The sequence below is a fragment of the Drosophila albomicans genome, chromosome 3, assembly GCF_009650485.2.
Source record: "Drosophila albomicans strain 15112-1751.03 chromosome 3, ASM965048v2, whole genome shotgun sequence".
NCBI lineage: Eukaryota > Metazoa > Arthropoda > Insecta > Diptera > Drosophilidae > Drosophila > Drosophila albomicans.
Genome location: NC_047629.2, coordinates 32,968,644 through 32,981,146, shown reverse-complemented (window position 1 = coordinate 32,981,146; position 12,503 = coordinate 32,968,644). Strand labels below are relative to the sequence as shown.

Below are 12,503 nucleotides of genomic sequence, written 5' to 3'. Positions count from 1 at the left end.
CAACCCGCACAGGGTGTCACGGTTGCTAAAGCACTAACCAAGAGGTTGTAAACCAAACTAAATTGAGGGAAATTCCCTCACCAAATAAAATGTACCCATGAAGCGGGGGATATTTTGCGAAGGGAAATGAGAAATAGCCTAAGGAATTCAAATTAGAAATTCTTAATAATTAAGATATAAATATAATAATAAATAATACAACAATTGCGAACACAGTTCAAAAGCATTGCTTTATTTTCATTTTCTCTCTTTTATCGTTTTTAACTCTTGTTTTGTTTTCTTTTTCATTTAACAAAAAATATACACAGATAATAAACTAAGATAATAGAAAAACTTGAATAAATATAATAAATTGTTAACTGTACAGAGCATTATGAATTAGTTTGTCTTTTGCATCATACAAAATTATGGGATTAGTTTTACATCGTTTAAACAACAAAACTTAAACACAGTCTTTCCGTTTACACGCACACAAATAATTGCCGCTACTTAAGATTAACAATAATAATAAAAATAGTAATAATTACAACAACATAATGCAAATTGCATTTGAACAATTAAATGCATCATCAATCATACGGCAGCTACAAGCTAAATATTTTGCATATATACAGTTTGGTTTTACTTTAAATTTAGTTTAATTTCTGGGTTCCATATAATCTCCCGCTTCCCACACGATATGTAATATTAATTGTTTACAAACGCTTGTCAATTAGAAATTTTAAACAGATTTATTAAGCGGTTGATTATTACCAATTAGAACTAAATTCAAAAGCCCTAAAACAAGTTGTAATTTTTAAAGCATACTTTTCGGCGCATTTAACAAATGACTTGGAGAAAAACGTTATTGCAAGTCTATTGTAATAGATATCTTAACTTTTTTATTTCAACAGACTTCTGAATATGTTTAATATTGTATTTTGATAATTTTCTCTCAAAGAAAAAAACCCATACACATGTTTTATTCAATGTTTTTCTAACCTCGAATAACCCCTTTAAACCTTCTCTAATTTACAAGCGTTTATACCCAAATAGTGTACAATTCTATTAACTCTACCTTCTCGTATATACAGCATTAGTTTGTTTACTTTCTGGCTTTGTATTAGATACATTAAACTGCGAGGAGGATGTTCTACAATTCGCGATCTTTTAGCACCAAACTCAATGGTGTTTTGGGTGCCAACAAAAACTCGAATTCCGTTTGCAGCGGCTCCACAAAACTGACTTCGAATGCCAGCACAAGCTGCACATCAAAAATGAATTAATAATTTAATTATATGGAGATCTTAGAGGACTTACCTTGGCCAGCAGCAGGACGACTTCCATTTCCACGAATCGCTTGCCAGGACACGTGCGTCTTCCCACACCGAAAGGCACCACAATGCTGGCACTGTCCACGTTGACTGTAAAGTTTCCCGTGCCCGGATCGATCCAACGCTCCGGAGTAAACTGTTTGGCCTCTTGAAAGTTGCTGTCTTTGTGACACGCGATCATATTCTGACATAGTACTACCGTCTGTCAAAAGCATAGCGAACAAATTAGAAACTATTCGAATAGGGAATGAATACCAGTCTATACTCACGCCCGCATTCAGTGAATAGCCGGACAGTTCCATGTCCTCTTCCAGGATGCGTGCCAAACAGAAAGCCGTGGGTCGCAGTCTGTACGATTCCTGTATGCAGGCCTTTGTGTATGTGGCATTGGTCAGCGCATCCTGCAGGATATTGGTGTCGCGATACTCAAGAAACTCACTGAGAATGCGGGGCATGGACGAAGGTTCTCCTGTCACGGAGCTCAACACAAATAACAGCGTGTTGGCTAGCTAGAAACACATAGAGAGAGGAAAAAGCAAATGAAACGTTAACGAATATAGCCCAAAGAGTAATTGAGAAATTGCTATTGTGGGAGTTAAGACGAGCTTAAAACTACTACTGTCAAAAGTATGTTAAACAAGTTAAAAAGGGGAAATAATAGAGGCAAGCGAATGCTCGCAAGAAAAGACGTTTACGGATAGTTCTCAAAAGGAAAGGGAATAATAACTCTCGCTAGTCTTATAAGGCATTACATTCGTTCTTAATAAAAACTAAGAAAGCATATGTTAAAAGTCCATTCAGACTCAATTGAAAACGTTTACAAATAAAGCGTTTCAAATATATAATAAATCGTTTCTTATCCGAAAACAATTAGCAGACTTACCGTCTCAATGCCCGCTGCAATAAAGTCTATGATGGCGGACTTCTTGTCACGAATATCCAAGTCCTTCAGCTCGAGTATGTTGAGGAAGACGCTGCGCAAGCCCGCGGAATCTTCATCCTCACAGGCCGCAGACTTTCGATGCTCCTCCAGCTCATTATCAATGATCTCGGAGATGACACTAAAATGCAACATTAGCTAGGGAATGCTAGGCAATTGATAGACTGCACCTTATAGCTTATACCTACTCATAGATCAAGTCCTCGGCACGGGCAAAGTCCCGATACGTTTTGGTGGGAAAGTATTTCCACAATCCCAGGCCATAATACGAATCCCGCTGCGAGATGAACAGCTGTTTAACAGCCGCCGCCAGCTGACTGATCTTCTCCGGCTGCTTGGCATTTGCTGCCAGGAAACCCATGCGACGGCCCAGCATCAAAGTGCAGACCGCCTCGAGACCCATCAGATTGGCCAGCTCCTCAAAGTTGGGCACCACATTCGTGTGGGGATCGCGTCGGGCGCGAAGCAGCTCAACGAAATCATCACAGACGGCATTGAGGGCGGGCAGAAAGTTCTGCAGGATGCGGGGCGAGGTGATGCTGGAGGTGAGCGAGGAGCGCAGTCGCTGCCACATCGGACCCTGCTCGTTGACGATGCCAACGCTGGCATAACGATCTGGCCGAGATTGACGATACATCACAATGATCTCGGTGGGCGGTCGGAATGGATATTTGCTGGGATACTTGAGCACCTTCTCGAGATCCTCGCGTTTGTACAGATGCACGATGGGCACATTGGAGGGCATGACCTCCAGCACAATGTCGCCATACTGTTGATTCAGATCTGTATAGAGAAGTAAACATAGATTGATGATGGATTCCTTCGAGTGTTGAGCGTCTTTCACCTGCGTAGACTTCGTGCAGTTTGGTCATTTTGTAGCGTCGAAAGAAGACGAAAAATATCCACTTGGTGCCCAGAAAGGGTATTCGCTGTGGTCCGGGTATATCCCAGATGCCGCGACGCTTGCGCTGCTCGATGGGCGTGGCATGATAGACGTCCTCGAATGGAGTATTCTTCAGCAATGGCTTCAGATAGATCGCACTGATCTTTTGCCTGTGAATCGCGCAATAGCAACCGACTAGAAGTGCCAGGGCGAGCAACAGTATCACGGCCATTACCATTGGACGCTGGAAAGAGACAGCATTAGAACGTTAGAAAGAGAGAGCGAGAGCGAGGGAGGTAAGTTCTCTACAGTAGTAGTTGCTTATCGTGTTTTAAAAGCTTTTATGCAAATCTTTTTTGTAGGCCTTTAATTGGAGTCATGAACAGACCTCAATAACGTAATCGAAACTAGACCAAAAATCGAAAATGCGAACCCAAACCGGTCTCTGATCTAAACTCTCCCAGTTGCGTTTATCAAATGCAACTTCAAATTTTATATTTTTTTCCAAAATCGCCAATCGAATTTGCTAATCATTGATTTCGCTTTGTAATTGCGTTGGAGATAACAAACAAGTTTTTGTTGTTGCTACGTTTTTTTTTGGGTTTTGGTTTTTGGTTTTTGGTTTTTAGTAGAATCTTTTCTTGTGACAGAACAATGGCAAATGTCTTTATGAAAATTAGCGAGCTTTATGTGAAATATATATAGTACGTATTTGTTCAGATAAGATAAACACAACAACGATACAGTTCAAGGTTGCCCAAAATACAAAATTCGTCTACTCCACTGTGACTTGCCAAAAAAAAAAAAAAAGAAACTAGACAGCCAAAGAGTATAAAATGTAGGTTGATAATGCGAAATGTGTTTTAAATTGCGCTGGCAATTACTCAATATCGGGCAAGTTGAAGGTCATATAGATTGCCTAACATATGGCAAAAATTGATTGTTGTCATAGTCAAAATATAATGGGTATCAAATTTGGTTGTATGATTCTTTAAAGAATTTGAAATAGAGAAGTTAAGCTTAATATGGTATACTTATAGTATTTGTGGTATACTTAAATAGTCAATTAGTATAGAAATAAATAACATATTAAAAATATTCACTACCTGTATTCAAATTAATTTAAAAAAACTTTTTACAAAATAAATCTCTTTAATAAGCTCTTTTTCTAATACTCATAAGCATTTGGAAATTAAAATACTATAAATATTCTATACTATCTATTTTAAATACAATATATCAATCCATTCCAATTATCTTTTGAAACGTTTTTTATACCCGCTACCCATAGGGTAGAAGGGTATTATAACTTTGTGCCGGCAGGAAATGTATGTAACAGGTAGAAGGAGGCATCTCCGACCCTATAAAGTATATATATTCTTGATCAGAATTTGGTTGCGATCAGATAAAAATTGTAGAAGTTATTAAAGAAATACTTTTGTATGGGCAAAAACGCCTACTTACTAGGGGTCTGAGTTGCTTTGGCCGACAATCTGGCACATTGTGCCGTTTATGGTATATTTTGAATGGTGTAGTATATCGATATACCAAACATACCATTTGGTATATTTTTAGTATTTTTTTAGTATTTTCGGTATATTTTGAAAATGATACCGCAATATTTTGCCTTTATTAAAAATGGGTAGCGGGTATCTCACAGTCGAGCACACTCGACTGTAACTTTCTTACTTGTTTCTTTTGTAACTCATTAAACATTGAGAAATAAGAATACTACATATGACAATTTATACTAACTGTTTTGATTTCATTCAATTATATACTACTCGTAATCAGATACAGAATGAATTGGTTCATGCATTTCAACTTTGAATTTAATAATGTGCAACAGACAATTCTATTTTTTGTTTGTATTTATATTCAATATTATCATTGCTTTCACGGACTTGCAATTATCGAGCAATCGTTAAACAATTTATTCTAATTTCACGTTTATCTTGTATTATATAAGAGTCAAGTAATATTTGCATGTCTGTGTATATATTTATTGAATGGCAAAACAACCGAATTCGAGTATTGGCGCTTAATAGGCGAAACAGCGAATTTCTGAAGCGTCATTTCCCGAAACTGCCATAAACTACGATGTGATAAACAGAAACCACAAGCAATATAAAGAAAAAAAAACAAAAATAAATAAATAAAAAAAAGTGGAATACTTATTTGCGCATTAGCCCAATAAATTTCTAGAAATTGTGAAATTCTAAACCAAAACAAAAAGCGCAAGAAGTAGAAGTGGAGAGACGAGACGAAACGAGACAGAAAAAAAATGAAATAACTGAGAGTTTAGAAAAAACTTTCCCATCGTCTCGATTTACATAATAATAAATTACATAATATGCTTTCTAATGTCGCATTCTACACGAAGATGCTTTCTTCGGTTTGGCCTGAGGCTGGTTTCCAGAGCCGGTTTCTCAGTTTGGTTTCCAGAGACTTGGACTTGGACTTGGGCTTCTAACGCGGCTCTAACGCGCGGCGACAAAACCAACTGAAAGAGATCTTCTAGTCGATGTTGTATCTGCATATTAATCACGGTGCCGGCAACCGCAGAGTTTGCTGAGAAGAATTCGCAAGAATTCTTATTAAAAAGCGAGTTTTTTTTTTTCATTTTATATTTTTGTTCTTCGCTTCGCTTCATGGTTGCTTTGGAAAAGTGAGAAGCGCTTAGAACGGCGCACGCGTCGCCCCAAGAGATGAGGAAGTGATTAACAGCAAAGAAGGAAGTGCTGAACTGGCTATGATTTCAATTTCTTGTGTTTCCACTTTTTGCAAACAAGCCTATCACATAACGAACAAGAGACCCTCCTCTATAAAAAAATAAAATATACAAGGCTACATATGTTCAACACGACATTAAGGAATAGCGCAATGTCACGTAGATATTCCCCAAAAAAAATAAAAAAAAAACATCACACACTTTTTGTGTTATCTTAATTTCTTTGCAAATAAATTTTTTGGGCTGCTACCTCATCATGATCGTCTGGTCTTATTTGATATACACGATACGATTGCGTCGTTGCCATGTGTGGTCTGGACAAATAAGGTTTATATCATCTATGTTGAGCTCTTAGAACATTAATCATTTTCAAGATATGCCCTCAAGAAAGCGACGCATTGATTGAACATTTTCGTATTTTATGATCATAATCAAAAAATAGGTTTATATAAGTGTGAAAGAATATAATACGAATTAGGAAACACGGATACAAGTTTTTCTATTAATAATTTTGTGTTTAAAACTGGAAATAAATTCGCATACATTTCGGATTGCGCTAAATTTAGAAAAGAACATCGAAAACAATACAACTTTGTAGAAACAGCTTTGAGTTGAGCTCGATTTTAAATATTAATGGAATTTTCGCATAGCTAAAATGTATAATTTTGTTCCATTCATGAAATTTATGCAAAAATATTCAAAGAAAATAATTAAAATAAAATCAAGGTAAATATTTCGTTTCACATTCTGTTAATTGATCATAAATTTATATAATCTTTTTGTTAATGGATTGTTTTCTAATTGGAATACTAATTTCATGCATTTTCATAAGTTCTTGAACCACTGTGCGAGGCGCACGCCTCACTCAGAGCTGCACGCGAATTGTAAACGCATTTGTTTATTTTCCTGCGATTAATTCGTTGATCATTTTTCAACTTTCTTCTGCATTATTTGGTTTTAGTTTACAGCTTTTGATGAATGCTTTCCCAAAATAAGTCCAACCAAAAGTACTTCAATAAGCAAAATTCAATCGCATTGAACTAATTCCTTCTGTGGCGTCAGGCAGTCCAAGTCCAAGTGCAACTGCAACTGGCCAAAATAATGTTGACACCTACATAAAATTATTCAGCACAATAAAATAAAACCAACCAAATGAAATAATAAAAAAAATCGTCTTCCTTCATATTGCACTTATACAACGTTTGCTAAAAGACGGCAGCCAACAAAATGTGACACAAAATAAAAAAAGAAACAAAATGATATGATTTAAATACAGGCAGAAAATGTTCTACCAATTAGCCGATTTGTTCTTCTCGTTGTTGTTGTTTATTTTGCGAAATAAACAAGTTTGTGTTTTCATCAGAATTTACATACAGTTTTGAGCATACAATATTCTCGGCTATTTTTATTGGCACATTTTTCACCTTTATGCAAATCAAAGCCAAGCCAAGCCAAGTCGAAAATAAGTAAGAAATTAAACAAAAAATACAGAAATACACAGAAACAGAAATAATAAAAGCCACGCGATCCGCTGCGCAGTTACAGAAGAAGAAACCTCACTCAGCTCAAAGCGTAGAACGCTCAACATCAGCAGATTATGTCACTACCGACCCGACCATATAACATTGCACACGCAACGGAACCCAACCGAACCAACCGATGGCGACAACGACGGCGATGGCTTCATGGTCACGGCCAAGCCTCAAGCCGAGCCGAGAGGCAACAAGCTAAGAGCCAGCGGGCTAACAATATTTTTTTTTTACTATTTTTTTTTTCGCGCATAGCATTTGTCAGCTGTTCCATGAATAGATAGATGGATGGCTGCAGAGAAAGATACAGAAAGCAAGAGAGAAAGATACGAGCAGCGAGCCAGCGAGATCTCAGCCCATTAGTTAAGCTCCAAGCAACGTTTGGCCAAGTTCAATGTACGGCCAACGACGCGCGTGAGATAACCACAAACTGCCAACTACCAAACAACTGCCACCCTCTCCTCTCTCTCTTTGCACTACTCCTCCTACTCATTGCTTTCGAATGGTAATAGAGAAATTTCGCATTAGATTTTTGCAGAAGAGCCACAGCCAAAGCTAAAGCGCCAAAGCCGGCTCTGGCCATGACCAAACAAGCTTCGTCTGTTTTCTTCTTTACTTTTTTTTTTGGCCTAAGTTATTCAATAGCCGGCATCAACACACACGCTGAAGACTCGTTAGAAAGGCAATAGAGAAGAAAAGTGAAAGAACTTTTGAGTGCCTGAGGATTGCCTATAGAAAAGATTATCGGCTTGAGATCATTATAGATTCATTCATTGAATAACAATGAGTAGGCAGTATTAATTCGTTTTCAAAATTCTTCTCACAAAAGCGATCGAAAGAACCAAACCCAGAACTATGGTAGAAACTAACAGTTCTATAAATGAAAGTAGAAGACAACTGGAGGAATGTCAAGTATTAAAGTATAATATAATGAATGGCAATCTAATCGATGACCATATTCAGAATATGATATTGAAGAAGACTGTTGAAAAAATAAATTAAATCGATTTAAGCTTAGCATTCTTTAAGATTGATATCTGCAAAGTATTAGATATTGTATTTAAGTATTTAAGATAACAATGTTATGAATGAAATATATATATATATAAATATATATATATATATATATATATAGAATCTTCCTATTTTATTTCCTTGGAATTTTAATATGTAGGATCTCTTTTCATATTTGCTTTTCATATTTCAGCCGGAATATTATTTCTATACGTAATTTATAAAGGCAGAATCTATATATCAGTTAATATATTTATTTATATGTTACAGTTTAAATATAGAAAACATAAATTCATGGAAAATCCGATTCACACTAATAAAATTAATCAATTCAACTCTGATTTAAAGTAAAATATCATAAGCTCATGTTTAGTCTGTTTCATTGATATTATAGATTATAAACTCAGCGTTAAATGACTGTGAATTCAAGCAAAGTTCAGTAAGCTAATCTCTGATAAATGGATGCTATTAAGAGCTACTGAAATTCAACACAACGAAATTTAGCAGAATTCAAAATGCAAGTTAAACACCGATTAATTATTGGCATTTAAAACGATCATGTCAACTATAAATAAGCACGATGAATGAATGGGAATGGGAGTGTATGCACCTCATATTTCATTCTCAAAACCCAGTTCAGAGCAGAGCACAATAATCGTGCCGATAAACGAAAATGTATCATCGCCTCAAAGCAAAAAATAAAAAAAAGAATAAATAATAAAAAACGAGTGGTCAATGTACGGTCAAAATACCAAAAACCCAAAAAAGTCAAACAAAAATTGAAAAATGTAAAAAAAAAAACAACATAATGTCTGACATTCACTTTGAAAATGTTAAAAATTTACACTCATTTATTTGCGTTTATTACAAATCAGAATAACAACAACAGCAACAACACGAGGCGGGTGTCAATTACGCAATGTGTGTGTGTGTGTGTTGTGTATGTTTTGTGTGTGTGCGTGTTGTGTGCTCACAGCTGATGGGAGTTTTTGCCTTTTAATGATGATAATGAACTTGAGGCGAATATAATTGATAACAAAAGAGAATTATAATACACAAAATAATCATAAAACGCAGGGGAATTCGCATATCTCTGTTTATCCAGTTACAGGGTATCTTTAAGTATAACATTCTTAAATATTTCTGTTTATCTATTTAAAATATCTTCAAGTACAACATTTTAGTTACAGGGTATCTTTAAGTATAAAATTTTTGAATATCTCTGTTTATCCATTTCAAAATATCTTTAAGTACAACATTCTAAATAGAATTTTAATATTCAAAACTACTGCAGTTACAGGGTATCTTTAAGTCTAATATTTATAAAAATGATTTGAAGATTTCAATTTTCGTACCTTTAATATATATAAAATATAATATTTATAAATATTATATAATTTTAATAAATTTTTTTTATTCATGTACAAATAATCTTTAAGTATGATATTTGGAATATAATTTTAATATTTCAGTTATAGATTATTACAAAGGGTATATTTAGGAATAATTTTTTGAATATTTCTGTAAATTCTGTTACAGGGTATCTTAAAGTACAGCTTCTTGATGTTAGTACTGATGTATTTATTATGCATTTCTCACATTGTAAGAGCTGCAAACTCTTAAAGTCCGCGTGCTGCTGTCTGATTAATAATAATGAATACAAAATTAATAAATAAATAAAAAATGAGCTTACACACACTACACACACATAAACACACACACACACAGAGCCGATAAACAAGAGCAGCAGCCGTGAGAAGAGCTAAGAAGCTAATTGCAATTTAATGCGTTTGTTTGCCAAAGTACAATAAAAATAAATACATGTATGTATATACAAAAAAAAAAATATATATATATAATATGTACTTGTAATTATTTGCTGATTTCATTTTAAAGTTGCGTACATTTAATTACAATTGTGCTGCATTTTGTGATTAACTGCCTCCAAGCGTGGGGTGTTCAAGCGCAAATCTTTAAGATCTTGAATTTAATGCGAAAAGTATAAAATTTAACATTGGATTCGCCATAAAAGTGAGTCGAAGAAAAGGTATACACAAGAGTAAAGGAAAATAAATACTTAAGAAATATTTTACTGCTTCAACAACTTTTATAAAACTGATCTAGAAACTGAAATCGAAACCCAATTTTCTAATGTATAAAAATAAATCGACCTTGACACATTAAAACATATTCTCATTTAATTCTTTATTTTATTATTACATTTTCAAAAGCTTTTTCTTTAAACTCACCTTATTTAATTTATTTATTGCTTGGTGAATTCCTTAGTATTTTTATTTTTATCGTTGCTAAGTCAGTGGACTTTCAGCTCGCACTTCAGGCATTATATTTTCACTAAATTAATTCACTTATTTTCAATTATTTATATAGAGAACATTGCACTGCATTTATGTATTGAGATATAAAAGCTATTATCACTAACCGGCGTTTAATTTAATCGAAATTATGTATTACTTATTGATTATTTCTTTTTTCTAGAATATTTTATAAATATTTTAGCTATATTGCACATTGATAATATTTGTTGTTAAAGCTTTATTTATTGCTGCATCTTCTTCTGCGGTTCTAATCAGAATCAGCTGCTCTTGTTGTTGTCGTTGTTGTTGTTAGTCGTCATGGTACCGAAAACAATAGAATGCTATGCTAAACATTTATAATCACGAACAGACATTGCACTTTTGCACTCGTCTGAAAGATGGATGGATGAATGGAGGTTCGTAATTGCCGACTGCCAGCATTTGCTAGTATGATCGTGGTGTAATCAAAAACCGCATCCGTATCCGTTTGATAGAAATTATGATGTGAGTAGCTTCTAGCGTTTTTTATTCTCTTGTTGTCCAAATCGAAATCGAAATCGAAACCAAAAACCGGAGGAACTAACACACAACTGACGACGGAATACAAATATCAGTAATCAAGAGTAACTACCACAGTGTCCGCTGCGATGACAACTGCGACGCTTAGTCAAAGACTGACTGAATATGAATGGGAATACAATGTTGAGCCCACAGTCCACGACGACGCCAACGACGACGACGACGACAGAAACGACGATGAACGATCGTTTTTGAGCGCGTCGGTAAAGCGAACGCGAGCAACTCTTCAACTCTGATTTAATAAGCAAGCAGCAACAGTAACAACAACAGCAACAACAACAACAAGAGGAACAACAACAACCATAACAGATGCAACAAGTGGCTACGAATCGAATCGATCGTGTCGATCGTGCAATCAAACGATCGTCCGACCAGCTGTTCGAATCCGTTTTGTGTGAGTAAGGTAAGGTTCTTTGCGTGTGCACTTGTTTGCCTGTGTCTATGTGTGTGTGTGTGCGAGTGTGTGTGTGTGTGTGTGTGTGTGGGGTCTGGTCTCCCGGCAGGCGATGCCGCATGATATGATAGCATCATCCATGCCTAAACTGCGCTCTCTCACACACATGCTGAGCAACTCACGCACGCTCTCTCACACACACACACAGTCACAGTCACGCACTTGCGCTCTCTCGTGCTCTTGGTCTCGTTTTGTGCTCTGCTCTCTTTTCCTATTTGCTCTCCCGCTGATAAGAGGACAACAACAACAAGTGCGCCTCCGACTGCCTGCTTGCTTGCTGCGTATGTGTGTGTAAGTGTGTGTATGTGTTGGATTTGTTTCGTTTTATTCTTCGTGTTGTGTTTTTTTTTTGCATATAAAATCTCAATGAAAGTTTGCCAAGAAACAATGGGCCCCAAGGCGATTTGTTGCTATTGTTGTTGGTGGCTTATTGAAATGTTTACATCGAGCGAGGAGCATTTATGCAACATGACGACAGAAGCAACAACAACAACGACAACAATCTCAACTACCTCAATGCGTGGCAGCGTGTGAGAGGGGCCTCTCACAGTTTGCTTGGCTTGGCTTCGCTTGGCGTGAGGTAGGTTGGACTACTACAACAACTTCGACTACGACTACAACTACAACTACGACTACTGCATAACTGGTTCGTCTAGGCACATCGAATCAGCTGTGCTGAGCGTCTGACCGACCTGCAGCAACAATGTTGCCGCCTAGTGTCGCTTCTCACTGTGATTTGTTGCGT

The 12,503-nt window shown here is 36.0% G+C and overlaps 1 protein-coding gene across 4 annotated transcripts; it reads right to left on the bottom strand.

The window, feature by feature from the left end:
* Positions 1-1,058: 1,058 nt before the first annotated feature.
* Positions 1,059-11,403, bottom strand: LOC117571038 (ecdysone 20-monooxygenase). 4 transcript variants are annotated; one of them, XM_034253002.2, is made up of 7 exons: positions 10,660-11,403; positions 3,098-3,380; positions 2,442-3,036; positions 2,197-2,374; positions 1,583-1,822; positions 1,300-1,515; positions 1,059-1,243 (listed from the first exon to the last, which is right to left on the bottom strand). In XM_034253002.2, exons 2-7 carry the CDS (start codon positions 3,372-3,374, stop codon positions 1,133-1,135), a joined length of 1,617 nt encoding a protein of 538 aa, XP_034108893.1. In that variant the 5' UTR covers positions 3,375-3,380; positions 10,660-11,403; the 3' UTR covers positions 1,059-1,132. The 4 variants fall into 4 exon arrangements, with proteins under 4 accessions (XP_034108893.1, XP_034108892.1, XP_034108896.1 ...); XM_034253001.2 differs by lacking the exon at positions 10,660-11,403 and adding an exon at positions 3,525-3,626; XM_034253005.2 differs by lacking the exon at positions 10,660-11,403 and having other exon boundaries at positions 3,102-3,380.
* Between the last annotated feature and the right edge of the window lie 1,100 nt (positions 11,404-12,503).

Bases quoted from the DNA above. Each gene is read 5' to 3' on its own strand.
- LOC117571038 (XM_034253002.2), bottom strand. From the start codon at position 3,374: ATGGTAATGGCCGTGATACTGTTGCTCGCCCTGGCACTTCTAGTCGGT. The intron at 3,037-3,097 runs GTGAAAGACGCT...TTCTCTATACAG, and splicing joins ACTGCACGAAGTCTACGCAG to ATCTGAATCAACAGTATGGC. The intron at 1,516-1,582 runs GTGAGTATAGAC...TGCTTTTGACAG, and splicing joins GCTATTCACTGAATGCGGGC to ACGGTAGTACTATGTCAGAA.